This window comes from Octopus sinensis, linkage group LG16, assembly GCF_006345805.1.
Source record: "Octopus sinensis linkage group LG16, ASM634580v1, whole genome shotgun sequence".
Taxonomy (NCBI): Eukaryota; Metazoa; Mollusca; class Cephalopoda; order Octopoda; family Octopodidae; genus Octopus; species Octopus sinensis.
In genome coordinates, this window is record NC_043012.1 from 3,411,830 (window position 1) to 3,433,886 (window position 22,057).

Below are 22,057 nucleotides of genomic sequence, written 5' to 3' on the forward strand. Positions count from 1 at the left end.
ATGCGTGAGAGTATTGTGATAATGGTAATGATGATGTCATATGACTATGGATTTTTCCCACATCCATAATTAATAGGAGTTAGGTCATATCAATAGCAAGTGTTACCAACATCACCACCACAACCATCGCTAGCACCACTACAGCCACCACATGCATCGCTAACACCACCACCATGATGGTTGTGGTCAAGCAAGCAGAGGAGGCTAATATTACTTTTTCTTTTGCCACAGATGACAATGGTTTTACTTTCAAGCAGGTTTACAAACTGGTTTGGTTACTTACTGAGTTGGTTGCAGCATCTGCTACCTCTCTCCAATAAACTGTGCCCTTTTCGATTGACAACAAATAAATGTCTTTGTGGTTGCCTGAATGCTAGAAATAGCAACCAAATTTCTCGATTCACATCCTATCATCATTGTTGTCATCACCACTGCCACCACCGTCATCATTTAACATCTGTTCTCCATGTGGGCAATGATGGGTTTGACAGTTTATCAGGATGTGGTGATCTTGCAGAGCTGTATCATGCTCCAAGTTATCTTTGGCATGGTTTATACAGCAGGATGCCTTCCTAACACAAACCATTTTACAGTGTGTCATCGTCGTCGTGTATTGTACACCTGCAGTGCATTGTTGACACTACTATGAAAGTCTTCCCAATTAATCACAGGTTCTCCTGCTGTCTCATCATTCTTGTCCAACCAGCTCTTGACTTTGTCCATTGTGGAGGCACATGGCTTTGTGGTTAGAGTGTTGGACTCATGATCGTAACATTGTTGTTTCAATTCCTGGACTGGGCAACACATTATGTCCTTGAGCAAAACACTCCATTTCACATTGCTCCAGTCCACTCAGCTGGCAAAAGCGAGTAATCCTGCAAAGGATTGGCATCCTGTCCAGATGAGGGAATATATACACCGTGAAACCAGGAAGCTGGTCCTTTGTGAGTCAGCATGACTCACGAAGGTAACTTTACCTTTTTTAACCCATTACATTCTTTGCCTACCTCTTGGTCTACTACCTTCTATTCTTCCTTTCATGATAATGTGTTCCAGACCCCTGCTTCTTCTTACAGTGTGTATTGGGGGCTTTTTCCATGCTACCAGCACTAGTGAGCTTGCCAAGTAGCTTGCAAGAGAGGAAAGAACAAGAATGCGGGTGGAAAAAAGGGAAACAGTTTGGGGGGAAAAGAGAAAAGGCCCACTCACCTAAGTGGAGGGGTTTCTGAGAGGTTGGAGAGGTGGCTTTATGCCAGGGACAAGCAGGGGCAGAGGTACTGTGCAATAGAGAACATACATGGCTACCTTGCATTTATATAAGGGGGTATGGGAGTATCTGGGAGAATGATAAGATGGTGGTGATAGGGTGCCAGAGCTAAAACCTCAAGGAGCAAGAGATAAGGAGGGGGTGGGAGTTTATAAAAATGAGGGGAGAGTCACAGATGGTTTGAAGATAGGGTTATGAATGAATGTAGTGAGTAATGAACAGGAATGAAGATTTGGCTTGATGGAAAATATGAGTTGGGGAAGGAGGTCAAGTGAGAGAAATTGGAGTGGCTCAGGCATGATAGTTCAGGGAGTAGAGGAGGAAGAGCTAGGCATAGGAGTGGAGGAGTAGCCATGTGTCTTCTCTGTTGCAAGATACCTCTGCTTGTTTGTCCCTGACATAAAGATGGAAATGCAGAAGTGGATAAGAGTGGCTGTAGTGAATGGACATGGTGGCAGACATGAGAGGGCATTGGGAATGGTAGCAGATATGAGGGGTTTTAAGATGAAGAATGGCAAAGGAGAGAGATTATGAAGCAGGGGGTAGTTGGATGCCTATGAGAAAGGATGGAAGTAGGGGAAAAGGCAGTAACTGGTAGAATAAAGAGTTAGGGGATGTTATATGTGCCATGAAGCGATGGGAATGGGTAGGGAAATGAGATGTGGAGCATGCTGGACAGGTCATTATGGGTGTAAGGAGAGGGCCCAGCATGTACAAGCATAGACAAAATGCTTTTAGGACCTCAAAAGGAGGAACATATTGAAGAATGTAGTCTGAGATAAACTGTGTTTGCAAAGGCACTAAACTGCCTGAGACCACTTTTGGTTTTATGACACAAACTTTCTGTCTCAAAGTGATCTAAAAACTACCTATTAAAATTTCATGTTACTCTTTTATTTGTTTCAGTCACTTGACTGGCTATGCTGGAGCACCACCTTCAGTTGAACAAATTGACCCCAGGACTTATTCTTTGTAATCCTAGTACTTATTCTATCAGTCTCTTTTGCCAAACTTACGGAGGCGTAAACACACCAACATTGATTGTCAAGCAATGGTGGGGGACTAACATAGACACCAAATACATACATATATATACATATGTATATGATGGGCTTTTTACAGTTTCCACCTACCAAATCCACTCACAAGGCTTTGGTCAGCCCAAAGCTATAGTAGAAGACATTTGCACAAGGTGCCACGCAGTGGGACTGAACCCAGAACTATATAGTTGAGAAGCAAGCTTCTTACCACACAGCCACTCAAATATGAGTTTAATAATGATGAAGTTATTTTATAATATTCTCCAATATTTTGATTCCAAATTCCGCTGAGGTCAGCTTTGCCTTTCATCCTTTCAGGGTCGATAAATTAAGTACCAGTGAAACACTGGGATCAATGTGCTTATAGCAGAAAAGATTGTATTCTCCAATAATTTTGGAATTAGTTGAAAGAAAAACAGTTTACTTCAGAAACCTATGGTAACAAGAGTTATTCAGCTGACCTGTGACTAAACACCAACAACATTTTGTTTGTGATCTTTTGTAGAACACAGGACTGGCTGTATGGTAATAAGTTTGATTCCCAACCACAGGATTCCAAGTTCAATCCCACTGCATGACACTTTGGCCCAGTATCTTCTTCTGCAGCCTCAAGCCACCTAAAGCCTTGTGAATGGATGTGGTAAACAGAAGCTGAAAGAAGCCTGTCGTGTGTGTGTGAGTGTGTGTGTGTGTGTGTGCCTGTCCCCCACCACTGCTTAACAACCAGTGTCAAGCAGTGTTTATGCACCCCTAACTTAGCAGTTCAGCAAAAGAGACCGATAGAATAAGTACTGGGCTTTATAGAAAAGCAAAAATGGTACCGAGATCAATTCATTTGACTAAAATTGTTCAAGGTGGTGCCCCAGCATGGCCATAGTCAAATGACTGAAATAAGCAAAAGATGAAAGATAAAGGACTTCTCTTTTGGAAATTTACACGTTCTGAAACTGAATTTTTTTTTTTTCTTTTATGGTTTTGGTTGGGAGGAAGTGGGAAATTCCAATGATTTTTACAGCAACTTGTATAGAGACTGGTTATCATTGTCATCATCATCTTCATTTAATGTCCATTTTCCATGCTCATATGAGTTGGACAGTTTGACAGGAGCTGGCAAGATTAGGGGCCACACCAAATTCCAAAGTGTATTTTGGTTTGGTTTCTACAACTGGATGCCCTTCCTGATGCCAACCATTTTACCAAGTGTTCTGAGTGCTTTTTGTGTGACACCAGGACCAGTGCTTTCTATGTGGCACCTGGTTCTGTTAATATTCCATTTGAAGAACATATTGCTAAGTACTGTGTGGTAAGTAGCGTGCTTACCAACCACATGGTTCTGGGTTCAGTCCTACTGCGTGACACCTAGGGCAAGTGTCTTCTACTATAGCCTTGGGTCAACCAAAGCCTTGTGAGTGGATCTGGTAGATGGAAACTGAAAGAAGCCCATCGTATATATGTATGTATGTGTATATGTTTGTCCCCCAACATCGTTTGACAACCGATGCTGGTGTGTTTACGTCCCTGTAAATTAGTGGTTCAGCAAAGAGACCAATAGAATAAGTACTAGGCTTACAAAGATAAGTCCTGGAGTCGATTTGTTTGACTAAAGGCGGTGCTCCAGCCATGGCTGCAGTCAAATGACTGAAACAAGTAAAAGAGTATACTTCATCTAGGGACCCCCAAATAGTGAAATTTACACCCTTAATGAACAGATAAGCTATTAATTAGTGTTAATGACTATTTGCTTCATTTTATGTCCATTTTTCTATGCTAGAATAGGTTAGACAAATATATTCTTTTATATTTTATCTTTTACTTGTTTCATTCATTGGACTGTGGCCATGCTGGGATACTGCCTTGTATTGTACTTGCTCTATTATTGGCCTCTTTTGTTGAACTGCTAAGTGACAGGGCCATAAACAAACCAACACCAGTTGTCAAGCAGTAATCTGTGGTGGGACAACACACACGTACACACCATCATCATCATCATCATCATTTGATGTCCCTTTTTCCATTCTGAAATGGGTTGGACAATACACACAGAAGAGGCTTCCACACAATTTCCTTCTGCCAAAGTTACTTACAAGGCATTGCTCAGTCTGAGGCTATAGTAGAAGACGTTTGCTCAAGGTGCCGTGCAATAGGACTGAACCCAAAACTGCATGGTTACAAAGCCAGCTTGTTAACCACACAAATTTCTCAATGATGCCTTCTACATAAAAGAAATACTTTCCAACAAGCCAACCAACTTGCTAGAAATAGCAGTGAAGTCTTCTTCAAATCGCACCCTACCATCTTAAATAATGACACACCATAGAGTGTAATTCTGTTGTACAAACACTCTGATGGTCATGGCTGGAACGTCTTTAATAAAAGGTCCACTTGGTCATGACTGACATGCATCTAATTGTGAGCCATGAGAGATGCTAAGTGGTCACTCAACCAGCTAGATATAGCAGTCAAATTTCCTTCAGATCATACTCTACTGTCTTAAGTAAGGAAATGGTACATTAGATATTGTTGTCATAGGAATGCCTTAGACCAAATGACTGCTCAAGCAGGGCTGATCTAGAGCTGAACAACAATTATAACAACATGAATGAACCACGCCAAAATGCTTATAATTATTGCATTCAACATTTCTGTGGCATTTACAGCTCACATGAATTATAGAAGAAAGCACCACACTTGGTCCACACAAAGAAACACCAACATTTGTTTTCTAATAACATGTCACCTTTATTATGGATTACGTCAGACTGTCTGCTGTGACATAATCATAACAAATCGCCACAAACTACGAAATATAAGTTACCTCATCACTTTGTGGCAACAGCTGCAACCAACTGTTGTTGTTTATGGATATTTTTTGACAAAAATGATTTTATATACCATCACCACTACTTCAGCCATTCTAATTTCTGGTATGGACGTGTGTTAGATATTTCACTGAGAAGGTTTAATAAGATAAACAAAACATGTCTAAGGTTCTAGATTAGACAATCCTGTTTAATTTTAAATTAAATTTTCAATTTGAATATCACAGGATTCTCTCTTTTGCCTTTTTTGACAAAGACTTACCATTAACATAACCTTCCCATTAATCAAAATTTCTTTTTAGGTTCGCTACATTGTGTCAGCCTATATTTAATTACATGTTCTTTACACGGAAGGCTTTCCCTGGCAGATTTTCGATTATTGATGATTTTATTTTAGTTTATTTTAGCAAACACATTACTCAGCAGAAAGATAACAGTCTGGCAAACTCATGGTGGTTTACATCAGCAAAAATTACACAGTAAAGCTCAAGAATTTGAATCAGTTTGTATTCTGCATGGAGAAAAAGAATGTAAGACTTTGGGATTATCTTTTATCTAAGAGAGACAGAGAGAATCAAAAGGTTTTGTTTGTCTTTCTTAGATAAAAGGACAGTTCTCAAAAAATGTCAGATCCTATTTTATTTGCTGTCATGGCATAATTACACATTCAGGAATTACTTTATTTGGTTTGACTAAACTAAGTCAGCTGACGGTATCTGACAAACGAAACCGAAAATATTTGTCATTCTTCTACTTCCACTTCTTCCATCACTACCACTATCCCTTCACAATCACCACTACGACCACTTAACAACTACCTAATTATACAGTTTAGGATTCAGTTGTTAGACATGTAAGAAATCTATTCAACGTTTAAAAGAATTGAGGATTTGATGAAGGAAAAGTGGAAAAAAAAGTGGTGAATGTGGTTTATTTGTGAATTTTAACTAAAGTGAATCATTGATTCACAAAGTTTTTTTTGGGTTTTTGGGGGTTTTTTTTTACTTTGTAGTGGACCCTGCCAAATGAGGGGCTATTTCTCATGTGGCCCACTTCTCAAAAAAAGGTTGCCTATGCTCACTGCATGAGTTCTGTATTGGAAATATTATTACAAATCAATGTAGGATGGTGGATTGGTAGAATCATTCAGGAGAAAATATCTTACAGTAATTTGTTCTAGCTCCTTAGATTCTGAGTTCAAATCCCAATGAGGTTATCTTTTCCTTTCATTTTTTTTTTGGATAGTGCTCCCTCTAAGTTGTTTGTTTGAAAGATGAGTCAATGGAGAGGGGTTCCAACTCGATGAAATTTCCAAATGGTGTAAGTGCACAAGTCTCTGATATCCAAGTGGCTAAAAGGGTCATCAGAAGTACACCCAAGAGTCAAGACCTGGATGTGGTTCAGCCCCCTTAGAATGTAAGACGTTAAGAGTCAAAACATTTTCCTGGGTGGGGGTTTTTCCCTGAAGACCTGCTGTTCAGCTTTCTTGAGAGTATGTGTTGTGTCAAAAAACTTCATGAAACAGATTGAGGTTCAAAGTTAGGTCACTGATTTTAACGTACATAGATAAATAACCAATTGTGGTATAATTGAATAAGATGATTCTCAAGATCAGCAGAATTAACAATAATGATAACTCATAATGCTGCTGCTGTTGTTGTTGTTGTTTAGTTACATGTCAGCCCTGATTGAGCAAAGCTATGATTGAAAGCATTCCACCTTTTGTTTTTGATTTTTAAGGCATAGGACTACATCAATCAATGAGCTCTTATTTTGGAAAGATAGTAGAGTATTATTTGAAGGAGACTTGGCTGGGATTTCCAGCAAAGCAAGTGGCCATGTAGAGGCTGGCTACTCTCCTTGTTGGAAAAGAAAATCATAACACAGACTGCATTCCAAGTCCAAATACTCACAACAAAATGAATACTGTTAAAGGAACCCATAGTCTAGGTAATAGCAATTTGGTGGTGGTTTAGGTTTGATGTACAAAACATACGTTGTCCTTGACACAGTATGAACAAGTTTTGCCCTCAATTCTCACCCCATGTCAACAAAACGACTATAAAGATTTATAGGTTTTTGTGGTTTTGTAATTGTGAGGCTTATCAAAGAGAAACCATGACTCATGAACAGCTCAACTTATAGTTTTCCTCCCCACCAAATGAGCACTCTTACTGTCATTTCTAACCACATAAGACAACTTGTATGTGATCACTCAACATGCAAGAAATAGCAGCCAAATATCACTTAAATCAAACTCATAAAAACATCTTGAACACTCTTGATAATAGATTTGCTTGATTGAGGTAGACCAGCTTTACTTTTTATCTTGCCAGGGGTTATATATTCTTTTGCTTGTTTCAGTCACCAGACTGCAGCCATGCTGGGGCACTGCCTTGAAGAATTTTATGCAAATGAATCAACCCCAGTACTTCTTATTTTTTAAGCCTGGGATTTATTTTTTATCATTCTCTTTTTCTGAACCACTAAGCATAAACACCAGTTGTCAAGCAGTAGTGGGAGACAAACACAGAGACACACACATAAATACACGCACACACATACACACACAATGGGCTTCTTTCTGTTTCCATCTACCAAATCCACACACAAGGCTTTGGTCAGCCCAAGTCTATAGTAGAAGACACTAGCGCAAGGTATCATGCAGTGGGACTGAAACCAGAACCATGTGGTTTGGAAGCAAGCTTCTTACCACACACTTCTGTGCCTAATTGGCTATTTCCTCCCTAACATTTAAGGTGCTGTGTCTATGTTAGAAATCAGTTACAGAAACAAGCATAGTTGTATGAAGTTCACAGTCATCGGAATTGGTGTACCATAGCTCATAGAGGTGCCTGTTACCATAGCTTTGGGTCAAACCAAGATTTGCGAATGAAACTGAGTAGAAAGAACCTGTACAGAGGTCCATTGGATGAGACTGTTTCTTGCTTGGTAGACTCCACATGTTGTCCAGTTTAGCTCTACCTACTTTGCTCTGTTGCAGACATTTGCTATAGGCCTCCAGTCTGAGGAATATCAAGTTCTCCCCAACATTTCCCACTAATCTGTAAAACCCTGTAGAAAGGTTGTCTTCACTATTGTTCCTTTTCTGACTAATCCACAGAAAATTTGTTCTGCACATTTTTCTTTGTAGCTACAAGGAAGCTTAATGTATAACATTAATGATTGGTGTAGCATGATTTAATTCCAAATTTGATACATTTGTGTAACATCCTGAACAAAGGTAATTTGTCATAGCTTAGAGTCACCCTTGTCTTTGTGCATGAAATTGAGTAGACAGGATCTGCCTTTAAACATAACCTGCCAGGTGGATTCTATCACAGTCATACTCATTCAGCTTGAGTATCTTGTTACAAGTACATGTTTATGATGAATATTCAGTGGAATAGGGAGTTCAGTTGATTGAACAACTAAATGAAAACCAGCAGGATCCACTACATAAGGATATATACACAGCACACAAGGAAGATACAATAACTACATTGTTGTATAGACATCAAATTCAATGACTGGCATCCGTGCTAGTGGAGCGCTAAAAGCACCATCCGAGCGTGATCGTTGCCAGAGCAACTAACTGGCTTCCGTGTCGGTGGCACGTAAAAAGCACCATTCAAGCATGATCGTTACCAGCGTTGCCTTATACTGGCACATGAAAAAACATTCAAGCAAGGTCGTTGCCAGTGCAGCTGGACTGACTCCTGTGCAGGTGGCACGTAAAAAACATCATTTGAGTGTGGGCGTTGCAGCTGGACTGGCCCTCATGCCGGTGGCATGTAAAAGCACCCACTACACTCTCAGAGTGGTTGGCATTAGGAAGGGCATCCAGCTGTAGAAACTCTGCCAGATCAAGATTGGAGCCTGGTGTAGCCATCTGGTTCGCCATTCCTCAGTCAAATCGTCCAACCCATGCTAGCATGGAAAGCGGATGTTAAACGATGATGATGATGATAATGATGATTATGAAACAATTGGATTTTTCTCTGGCTGGTCTTACTTGATAGTTTGTTTTGTATATGGAATTTTATCTCCTTATTTTTTAGTGGATCTTAAATCACCAAACAAGATCTTTGTTTATGTGATAGTATTTGGGATAATAACATTGGTGGTGGTGGTGTTAGTGTCACTGTTGTTATGGCTGTTTAGTTTCCAGTGAGCTCTGACCTAACAAACATATGACAAAAGGCATTCCCACTCCAGCTGTGAGCATGTCTTCTCTTATAGCTATGACTGCATTCTGCAACGTAACATTCATTCTTGTTGAGACAGGCTTGGTTGCTATTTCTAACAGGTGAAGTGACCTATAAGATCTAGCCTCCTTCATTATAATATAATGGAAGTTTGGTGTTGTTGTTAGTGTTGGTGTCAATATTGTTTTAGCTGCCAGAGCAGGCCTGATCAGGCAGATGTGATCAATTGTATTTACCGCTGAAACTCTAACCCTAACCCTATTCCAAATATGATCATTCCATCTAGGACTATTTGGTCAATATGTCCTTCTTTTTTAAGATGGCAGAGTAAGGTTTTGAAAAAGCTTTTGCTATCATTTCTAGTAGAAATGAGCTACCTCAGATAGGTCTCTTGTTTCGTTAGTGAGGTGGCTGCACAGCTGGCGACAAATGTGCTGGTAATCAACTTTTATCCTGAAGAACTATGATAAATGAGTCCTGTTCTGGCCATCCTGTCTATAACTACGAGGGGCGTTCAATAAGTAATGCCCCTGACCCACTTCCCATAGCAGTAGAGCAACGAAACTTGGCACAGTTATTAGTCTTTTTCTACATAGGAACCACCCAGAGTTACGCGTTTCTCGCACCGTTTGATGCAGCTCTGGAGACCGTTTTTGTAGAAGATCCTGGCTTGGTCCTCCAACCACGACATGACTTCAGAAATCAAGGCTGCATCATCTGGGAAGAGGTGAAAATCAGAGGGTGCAAGGTCAAGAGAGTAGGGGGATGGGGGAGGAGTTCATAGCCGCACGCCTGTGCTTCTGATCTGGCAACACGCGAGTTGTGGACCGGAGCGTTGTCCTGCAGGAGGAGGATGCCTTTGCTGATCTTGCCTCGCCTCTTGATTTTGATAGCTTCTCTTAATTTCCTCAAAAGTGAAGCATAATAGGCTCCTGTAATTGTGGTACCCTTTGCCAGGAAATCTGTCATCACTACTCCGTCCTGGTCCCAGAAGACTGTGAGCATGACCTTGCCAGCGGAGGGTTGCACCCTTGCCTCATTTGGAGGAGGTGAGTCACGGTGCTTCCACTGCATTGACTGGGCTTTGGTCTCTGGATCATAGTGATGGACCCAGGTTTCATCCTGTGTAATCAGTCTTTTGAAAAATTTTGACTCATCTTCTTGGCACATCTCCAAATTCATCCTCGAGCACTCGACGCGTTCTTGCTTCTGGAAAGGCGTGAGCAGCCTGGGAATCCATCTGGCAGACACCTTTTGCATATGCAAATGGTCATGAATGATAGTTTCCACAGACCCGGTACTAATCTTGACCTCATGGGCTATTTGGCGAATAGTTATGCGTCGATCTTCCAAAATGGCAGCCTCAACTTGACGGACAGATGCCTCATCAATGGCAGAAAGGGGACGACCAGTTCTGGGAGCTGTTTCCACAGAGTTCCAACCATGTTTGAATTCACGATGCCAGCATTTTACAAGATCATATGATGGGGCATCATCACCATAAGTTACTTTCATTTCATCAAAAGTCTCCCGTGGTGTGCGTCCTTTCAAATACAAAAACCGGATCACTGCTCGACACTCAACATGCTCCATTTCACACTTGACTCAGTTCAAACACCTGTAAATCAGAAACCACAATTAGTTCAGAGCTGTAATTTTCCACTTAATCTATAGAGATATAAATAATTGCACATGCAAACTTTCAGCTAGATCAAACAACTGCAAGTGGGTCAGAGGCATTACTTATTGAACGCCCCTCGTATGTATCATTCCTTTTATAAACTAGCAAGAGGTGATTTCAGGAAGATTTTGCTATTATTTTTAGCATATTCAGGTGCCTGGCTTACTAACAGTTCTTCTAATCTACTGTCCTGGATTGGTACTTGTTTGGAGACTTCAAAAGGATGAAAAGCAAAGTTGACCTTGGTAGGATCTGAACTCAGAGAGCAGAGAATCTGAACAAATATCAGAAGGCATTCTATCCAACATCCTAACACCCCTAGCAATTCTCCACTTTACCCCCTTATTAGCTTATATGTATTAAAGATGTGAGGGAGAGAGTGGTATTAACAGTGTATTAAGGATGTGAGGTACAGAAAGGAGGCATTATTAGTGTATCCTAGTAAGAAGTGTCTGTTATATATATTAACCAAGGCGGCAAGCTGGCAGAATCATTAGTAGCTGGGCAAAATACTTAGTGGTATCTCACCCATCGTTACATTCTGAGTTCAGATGCAGCCAAGGTCAACTTTGCCTTTCATCCTTTCGGGGTCAATAAATTAAGTACCATTTGAGCACTGGGGTCAATGTAATCAACTAGCCCCCTCCCCCAAATTTCAGGCTTTGTGCCTATTGTAGAAAGGATTATATATATATTAACCCTTTTGTTATCATATTTCTGTTGAGGTATCTGTGTTTCTTTCAATTAATTTTAAATATAACAAAGAATTTAGTAAAATAACTTAGTTACCATTAAGCTAGTGTTAGGAACATAAATTGTGACTAAGGTTTGGTGAAGATTTTAAATCAGAACTTTTGAAAACAAGACATTTGTACTACAGAGCCAGAGGCAGTTTCAGGTGGGTCGGTATCAAAAGGGTTAAACGGCTAAACATCCTATCCCTAAACTGCAACAATCATTACCTTAACCCTTTAACATTTAAACCAGTCCTATCCAGCCCAAATATTCTACTTCTTTTATTCTCAAACAGGCCAGATTTGACCTCTCGTACTTACTTTATGATGTCGTACTAAAAATATATAATAACATCTTCATATTCTCAAAGCTATGAGAAAATGCATGATTAATTCAGAACAATGAGTACAGTAAGCATTACATTTCACAGAGTAATCAGAATGCTAAAGAGTTAATATCTGTGTACAAGGAAGCTTTTTTTGTAATTAATGAGAATAATTAATATATGTATGTAGGCTTTAGCATATTTAATTTATGAAGCATTAAAAAATTCTAAGCTAGAAATAATTATGCAGCCAGACGAATTGGGAAACTCATTAAAGCATTGGACAAGCTGCTAACTAAACTCTGCTGTCCTAATTTTATGAAATTGTTAAACACAGCTAAAATATTTATTCATAACAGACTGTACCAGTGACGTGTAAGAGTGTCCATGCCAGTATCACATAAAGGCACCGGTGCCAGTTCCACATAAAAGCACCCAGTACACTCTGTAATGGAGTTACTGTTAGGAAGGACATCCAGCCATAGAAACCATGCGATAACAGACAATCGGAGCCTGGTGTAGCTCTCTGGCTGGCCAATGGATGTTAAATGATGATGGTGATGATAATGAGGATGATGGTGATGATGATTCTTTATGGATCTTTTGTTGGTTTTGATGATGAGTACTCCAGATGTCTGATCACCTGAACTGCTTGCTAATTGATTTATTGTGATACCCTTTATCATTTAGATTAGCATTATCCAATAGGCGCAGGAGTGCCTGTGTGGTAAGTAGCTTGCTTACCAACCACGTGGTTCCAGGTTCAGTTCCACTGCGTGGCACCTCTTCTACTATAGCCTCGGGCCAACCAAAGCCTTGTGAGCAGATTTGGTAGACAGAAACTAAAAGAAGCCAGTTGTGTATATATATATATATATATATATATGTATGTATGTATATATATGTTTGTGTGTTTGTGTTTATCCACCCATCAAAGCTTGACAACCAATACTGGTGCATTTATGTCCCCCGTTACTTAGCGGTTCAGCAAAAGAGACCAATTGAATAAGTACTAGGCTTTCAAAGAATAAGTCCTGGGGTCAATTTGCTCAACTAAAAGGCAGTGCTCCAGCATGGCTGCAGTCAAATGACTGAAACAAGTAAAAAGAATAAAAGAAAAAAGAACCCAAATATTCTGCGTTTCGTGTTCAAAGTGACCAGATCCAGCATCTCACACCTACCCTACACTGTCATTCTAAAAGTAAACAATCACAACACCAAAATCTTGAAGCTACGAGATAATACATGATTAATTCAAGGTAGTATTAACAAATAGTGAAGGTGCATGGCTTAGTGGTTAGTGTTGGACTCATGATCATATGACTATGGTTTCAATTTCTGGGCCAGGCGATATGTTGTTTTCTTAAGCAAAACACTTCATTTCACTTTGCTCCAGTTTGGCAAAGATGAGTGATCCTGCAATGGACTAGTGCCCAGACGAGGCTGGAGAACGGCCACAATCAGATGTTTGTTACGTCCCCACAGCACGGAGGCCAGTCGATGTGGTACTGGCTACGGCCACGTTCAGATGGTTTTCTTATGTGCCACCGGCACCACAAAGATACAAATTCCATTGATGTTCATCTATTTTGAATAAATAAATAAATATATAATGTTAAAGGGTTAAGTGGCTTAGTATTCCACAAATACTTGTATTCTCAAGATAATCCTCAGGGATTATCGATGTGAACATTCGAGCATGGTCATTGCCACTGTCGCCGGTGTGGATCCCATGCAAGTAGCCTGTAAAAAACACCTTTTGAGCGTGGTCATTGCCAGAACCGCCCGACTGGCCCTCGTGCCAGTGGCACATAAAAGCACCCACTACACTCTCGGAGTGGTTGGCGTTAGGAAGGGCATCCAGCTGTAGAAACTTTGCCAAATCAGATTGAGCTTGGTGCAGCCTCTGGCTCACCAGTCCTCAGTCAAACCATCCAACCCATGCCAGCATGGAAAGCGGACGTTAAACGATGAACAAACAATTCTGTATAACAGAATTGCATATCGCATGACAAGCTTTCACATTGTTTCCAGCTACGCAATTTCACAAGGCCTGGTTAGACCTGAGAGTAAAATAAAAAAACACTTATGATTCACCAAATAAAATCCAAGCAAATTAGTTAACCATTCAGCCATGAAGTATTATCTTCCTTGTAGCCATAAAGTGTCATGTTGAACTAATTTCTTATGGATTAGTAAAAAAAAAATTTAAAAAACGGAAGGAAAGTGCACATATTTATAAAGCAAACTTCTCAGACATACACCCCATACATGACATACAATATACTTATAACAATAATAAATCTCTGAAATATCATTTAATGTATACAGTATTTAAAATAAGTGATACTAATAGTTACTTGCCATAGGGGCACTGTGATATTTATCTCTCACTTCATGGAGTACTTTTTTTGTTGAATTCTACTTTAATAGAACAGTAGGATCATCATCATCATCATTTAATGTCCATTTTCCATGCTGGCATTAGTTAGTTTGACTGGAGATGGTAAGCTGGAGAGCTGCATCAGGCACTCTGTTTTAATTTGGTTTCTACGGCTGGATTCCCTTCCTAAACCAACCACTCCACAGAGTGTCCCGGGTGCTTTTCCGTGTCATCTTATATATATGTATGTATGTGTGTCAGTGTATGCAGGGTGCAGTGAATAAACTGTTGTCTAAATTACGCAAAAATGACAATAACACTGACATCCCATTTTAACAGGTACACTTACCAAAATTGCATAAAGATATCTTGAAATACTAAAGAGTAAATTTATTTTTTTTTAAATCGCCATTGGCTTCAACCATGACCTCCAGATGACTTAGGAATCTCCTGCCATAATCCTTGCCTTCAGTTCATCTTTGGTGTTACAAGGAGTTTTGTTGGTCTCTTGCTCAACTACACCCCACAAATGATAATCAAGGGGGTTGCAGTCTGGGGAGTTAGGTGGCCAGTTGTTAGGGGTGATGTGGTCGCAGAAATTGTCTGACAGCCATGACTGGGTTCTCCTGCTTGTGTGGCATGGTGCGGAGTCCTGTTGCCAGACATAGGGCTTTCCAGCAGCACTACGTCCTCCAAGCACTTGATGTAGGCACCATGTTGAGTATGAGCCCATGTGGGAAGATGAATGGAGGTATAACATCACCATCACTAGTGTTCTCTCCAAACATCATGATGTTGACTGGATGTTTGATTTTTATCACTCTCGGTACATGTCCTCAGATTGACACCCAAACACTCTGAAATGTTCATATTGGAGCTTCCAGGGCAAATGCCAAGCAGTACAGCATGTCGTTTCCAAATTTCTGGCAGAGTGAATTGTGTCATGGTGCTGTTTTTCTTACAGGTGGTGGTGCCCAACTGACCCTACTACACTGTAGTTGACAAAATCAAAAACAAACAATGCGTATGCACGAAATTTGAGCTGGACTGGCTCCTGCGCAGGTGGCACATAAAAAAACACCATTTGAGCATGGCTGTCACCAGAACCGCCTGACTGGCCCTCGTACCGGTGGCACGTAAAAGCACCCATACACTCTTGGAGTGGTTGGCATTAGGAAGGGCATCTAGCTGTAGAAATTCTGCCAGATCAAGATTGGAGCCTGGTGCAACCATCTGGCTTGCCAGTCTTCAGTCAAACTGTCCAACCCATGCTTGCATGGAAAATGGACGTTAAACGGTGATGATGATGATGATGATGGTGATGGTGATGATGATAATGTCACATAAATGTAAATTTAATGTGCAAATTTGTAATTAGATTATTGAGTATTGTTGTTAGAAGCAATGATGACCAGTTTATTGTTAGTAATAAATAATTATCAACTTCCTAATCTCCATTTCCTTTTCTTCTTTTAAATGTATGTGTGTGTATATATGCGTGTGTGTGTGTGTGTATATGTATGTGTGTGTCTGTATATATATGTGTGTGTGTGTATGTATATATATATATGTGTGTGTGTCTGTCTGTATATATATATATATATATATATATGTGTGTGTGTGTGTGTGTGTGTTGTGTCTATATGTGACCAACCAGGCTATGAGATGTTGTTACACATCACTAGTCACAATGTGCTTTTGCATTGTTTTAGCCTTTAAATGAGACCATCCCACTGGCTAGCCAGTGGGACCAGAGCAATGTGAAATGAAGTGTTTTGCTCCAGGACACAACTCGCTGCCCAATCAGGGAATTGAGCCTACGATCTAGTGATTGTAAGTGCAACAGCCAAACCACTATGCCATGTATGTATATACATATATATGTGTGTGTGTGTGTGTGTGTCTATATACACATATATTCACATAGATGTTCATATAAAAAGCAGGCATACACTTATGTTCTAAAAACACTTGTATGTCCACTTCATGAGTCCAACTACATCCTTGCAAACACACATACTGACATAACATTCACACATATATACAAATATACCCACACCTACATATATCCATTAATTCTCACTCACAAAGTCACATTTCCCTGAAGCCGTGTTGACTCAAACAAAGAAATCCTGTTAATCTGTTTAAGAAACCTGTTTGAATTATTTGAAGAAGAAATTAAATAGTATCTCAAGGAAAACATATATGTATCCTGACATGAATGCATATATCAAGAATGTATAATTATTCTTGTTTCCGTAAAGGAATTTCAATTTCTTGTTTTACCAGTATAAAAGTTATACAAAATAATAACAATAATAATAAAGAAGTAAAAAGAATGTAACCTTAATATGTTGATTGATTGATTGATTCTAGTTTCAGCTCACGAGCTGTGGCCATGCTGGGGCACCGCCATTTTCTTACATATTTTTTCTTATGTTCTTACAGATTTTTTTGTTTTTATTTTTTTAGGTGAAAATAGCATCTGCTGGCTTGGCAACATTAAGCAGCTTGGACCAGTTAATGAATTTGGTGAGGAATCTCCGTACGGTACCGACGATAGTAAAACACCATTTCCTATTCGGCCGACAGATAAGCGAAGTTATGCCCAAAGCTGTGTTGTTTGGATCAAAACATCTGGTTTACAAGTATGTCATCACTCATACACACAGACACTGTTTGATAGTTATTTTTATTCTCCTCCTCCTCCATCCCACTCAACTCTTTCTTCTTCTTCTTCTTCTTCTCCTCCTCCTTCTCCTTCTTCTTCTCCTCCACCTCCTTTTTCTTCTCCTCCTCCTTCTCCTTCTCCTTCTTCTTCTCCTCCTTCTTCTTCTACTTCTTCTTCTCCTCCTCCCCTTCTTCTTCTTCTTCTTCTTCCTTCTCCTCCTTCTTCTTCTCCTTCTTCTCCTTCTTCTTCTCCTCCACCTCCTTTTTCTTCTCCTTCTCCTTCTCCTTCTTCTCCTTCTCCTCCTTCTTCTTCTACTTCTTCTTCTCCTCCTCCTCCTCCCCTTCTTCTCCTTCTTCTTCTTTCTTCTTCTTCTTCTTCTTCTACTACTACTAGCTTTTGTATATTCCTTCCTTATTTTGTCTTCTTTAACTGCTTTCACTTATTGGACTTCAGTTTTTGCTGTGTCACCATCTCCAAGGTTAAACTCATTTACATAGACCCCAGTATTTTTTTTTTCATCAACTCCTGAATAACAAAACACAAAGTAGACCTGGGTGGGAATTGAACACAGAATGTAGAGATATTACCAAATATCACAGGACCCGATACTCTGCCAATAATGATGGCATGGGTTAAACAAGAGTTCTTGCAGCAACATTCTATGGTTGCATTAATCTTTACCTGTTTTCAAGCAAGGGACTTAATTCTTAAGGTTGTAGTCCATTTCAAACTCAAAGAAAAAAAGGAGCCAGAGTGTCTTCCTGAAGGATACCTACTGTTGTTGGGAACTCTTTAGTTGACCTTTTCTATTCTTTGCACAAATCTTGATGGGTTTTTGTACATGATGGTTAATAGCTTCGACAATTTCATCTGGGACATTATGGTTCAACAGGTTAGGTAGAGAAATCCACAAATACTATTTATGCCTTTTGCTTGAAAATTCAGAGTTCTTTTGTGATTCTTTTAAAGGAGAAGATCTATGATAGCATTGATCTGCCTTTGCAGAAGCCATTTTGATCCCAGTGCAGGATAGAATCAGTATGAGGGGCAATTCTGTTAAGGATAATAGAGTTGTAGATTTTTGAGGTTAGAGTTGAAAATGTAAATTCCTCTGTAGTTCCGAGGTAGGTAAAAAATTACCTTTCTTTCAAAGTAGAATAATTGAAGACTTTGAAAATGATGTTGGTGTAGAAAACATTCTTTTTTATAAAGCCAAAATCTATTCTATGAAGAAGGAATTTCAAGATAACCTAGATGTTATACATACCAAGTTTCCTTGAGGCCTCAAAACATTTCATTGGCAGGAAGCAATTCGCACGTTTTACTGGCTTTGCTGGACCAGGCCATAACAGGTGTTATATTCTGGAGACATTCACACAATAATGGAGGATGAAGCCCACTCAACTACGTTGAGAAACACAACATGAAATTGAGAATCTACAAAAACTGATGCAGAGCTGAAATTCTAGGCCTGGGTGATATGCATCTCAGCTGCAGCCACTTGAAGAAAATGATTTTATTCCATTTGTCTTCCAATGTCAAATAACCTTGTTACAAGACATAATAATTATGTGGAACATTAAATAAATGTCAGTGCTTCCCATGCAGTGTCAAAACAGACACACACAAACAGACAAATGCACGGACACCACATGGATGTCTGCAATTTATTGCTGAACTACTTAAGGCACAAAGGATTTGTTTATAGTGGTTGGCATTAGGAAGGGCATCCAGCTGTAGAAACTCTGCCAGATCAGATTCAAGTCTGGTGCAGCCATCTGGTTCGCCAGCCCTCAGTCAAATCGTCCAACCCATGCTAGCATGGAAAGCGGACGTTAAACGACGACGATGATGATGATGATGATGATGAGCAAATGTTTGTGCTGTACATTAGCTCACTTCCTCCATGAAATCAATGTTGCCTGAACAGGTGCACAGTGTACCACATGTCAGGTGCCACAGTGACTACATAGTAACATGAGCTGAAGCATTTTGCTTAAGAGCATAATACAATATCCAGTCCAGAGATTGAATTCCCAATCACAGGGCCATGATTGCAACACCCTAACCATCAGGACATACGCCCTTACATAGATATCTGTTACTACTGCACTAGTCGTCACTCATGAGTGATAAGGACCTGGTAGCATGTGACATGCTTTCATTAATTGTTTTTGTTGTCTATATGGTTGAAAGCAAACATAGACATACTCTTAGTCCTCACCCTTGATCCAGTGGGACTGTGAGGTTGTGGCAGCTGGAGACAGAGAGAGGGTGTGTTTGTGTGTTACACCAACAGTGAAACAACACTCATTTGCAGCTGAGCAGACTGGAACAATGTGAAGCGTCTTGCTGAAAGACACAACACACTGCTTGGTGCAGGAGAGGAAGCCATGGCCTTGTGATCATAAACCCAACACCCTAACCAATAGGCTATATACCTTCACACACACATATGATAGGCTTCTGAACAATTTCCATTGACCAAATTTCCAAACAATGATAAGAGAAGACTCTTGCCTAAGGTGCCATGTAGAGAGATTGAACCCAAGACTACATGTTTGCAAAGCAAACATCTAAACCACATAGCCATGTATGCACCTATAAGTAAATGCATGATGGTATATAATTACCTCTATCAATCTATCTATGTGTGTATAAACTCATATTCACACACACACACACACACATATATATATATATATATATATTATATATACATACATATGTTGTGTCACTCCAGCGGTTATCACAAGGATTCCAGTTGATCTGCTCAACAGAACAGCCTGCTTGTGAAATTAACCTGCAAGTGGCTGAGCACTACACAGACGCATGTACCCTTAACGTAGTTCTCAGGGGAATTCAGCGAGACACAGAGTGTGGCAAGGCTGGCCTTTTGAAATACAGGTACAACAGAAACAGGAAGAAAGAGTGAGAGAAAGGTGTGGTGAAAGAGTACAGCAGGGTTTGCCACCATCCCCTGCCGGAGCCTCGTGGGGCTTTAGGTGTTTTTGTTCATTAAACACTCACAACTCCCAGTCTGGGAATCAACACCGTGATCCCACGACCACGAGTCTACTGCCCTAACCACTGGGCTATTGCACCTCCCACACACACACACACACACACATAGGAGGGGTTCTGAAAGGTTCCTGGCTTTAAGGGTATTGCAGAAGGCCTGGTTGGAGTCCCAGCTTTCCAAGTTCTTTTACAGGGCTTAGAAAATCCTGAAAGACTGCTGCAATAAGTGTGTGAATCTGAGAGGGGAACATGTTGAATAAAATCATAATTAACTGATCTTCCTATATTTTCTTTTACCCAAAAGCCAGGAACTTTTCAGCACCTCCTCATGTGTGTGTGATGGATATATACATACACATGCTTCGCTTTGCTTCATGCTCTTGCATGATGAGACTAGGGTCATCCCAGGTTAGTGGTCTCAGAAATGTCCTCATGCATAGAGCTGACCAGATTCGCCAGTGCTCTCCATCACTGGTGGTCCTGTGCCGGTCCCTCTGCATCTTCCAATGTGAACACACACATATACAAGTAATAATTTTATATTCGGGCATACACCTTGTAGTATGCCTTTTAAAGCCCGTGCACAGTATTCGGCTACCTGATGTCATCAAATGTATGGATTCAAATGCCAGTGGATTTACTTCAGGAATCCCTTCATGTCCGTAGACTTTATAAAATTATGAGAGAAAGGAAATGGAATTCATGAGATTCTTTATTATTTATTATGATAGTTTTAACCCATCGTGCACTGGTGCCCTGCAGGTGAGATCCTGTACAAACAGTTGTGGTGCATCAAAGGTGCAAATGCATTTCATCAGGTGACTTGTCAGAAGGTACCTCGTTTTTTACTTTCCTTTTCACCTATTTCTATTAGAATACATTTTAGTTATAGTGTGTTACTCGGCTACACAAGGAACTGGGTTGTAATGTAGAACTGTGCTCATGTAAACAACAAGGTGACTTACAATGACCTAAATGATATGTTGCACACTGATAATGTATAGGAATGTGTGTGGGTGGACACATAAGTTTGTAGATAAATTTGTTTGTATGTATATCTATACGTAATTTACATGGAAAATGTGGATAAGTGAGTATGCATATTTGTGTGTGTATGTTGCCATGATTAATCACTAAATCCACAAGTTTTTTTATTCTCTGTTTATTTCCTCATATTCCTTTCTGTTGAAGAGCATAGGCTCAAAACATAAAAGACTTTCTCACTTGCCAAGCGTCAAACTAATACACCTGCTTCATCTTTTGTTGAATACACTTGTCTTCATCTTCAAATTTCAACTAGATATTATACATATGTATTATATATATATATATATATATAGGATGATGTGGTAATGGAACAATGCTGTAGACAAGGCCATTAGAGCAAAGAAACAGGATTGGAAGGACTGGAAGTGTGCAGGTAGCAGGGAATTGCTATCCGACTTGACAGTAGCTTAGTAGATAAAGCAGTTATGGACATGAAGACAGGGAAAGCCCCTGGCCCATCAGGAATCACCCCTGAGATCCTTAAGGTTTCTGGTGGAGTAGGATTTAACCTAGTCACCTGTATCGTTAATCAGGTTGTCTACAAGGAAGTCATACCTAGCAATTGGTGTAGCAGTATTATAGTCAACTGCTACAAAGGCAAAAGTGATGCCTTAAGAATAATTACAGAGGCACTAAATTGCTGGACCACATAATGAAAGTCACAGAAAGGGTCATAGCTCAATTAATTTGGAAGAGAGTTAGTATAGATGAGATTCAGTTTGGATTTGTGCCAGGCAGGAACACAACTGATGCTATATTCCTGGTTAGGCACCTGCAGGAGAAATATCTCACTTAAAATAAACCCCTGTACCTGGATTTTGTTGACACAGAGAAAGTCTTTGACAGAGTCCCCACTCCCT

At 40.0% G+C, this 22,057-nt stretch overlaps 1 protein-coding gene across 1 annotated transcript in view; it reads left to right on the top strand.

Moving 5' to 3' along the window:
• Positions 1 to 22,057, top strand: part of LOC115220361 (integrator complex subunit 14) — a 132,388-nt gene that overhangs the window by 78,274 nt on the left and 32,057 nt on the right. Inside the window, exon 8 of the mRNA XM_029790471.2 lies at positions 16,931 to 17,106. Coding sequence (XP_029646331.1) covers positions 16,931 to 17,106 — 176 coding nt within the window. The remainder of the gene's footprint in view (positions 1 to 16,930; positions 17,107 to 22,057) is intronic.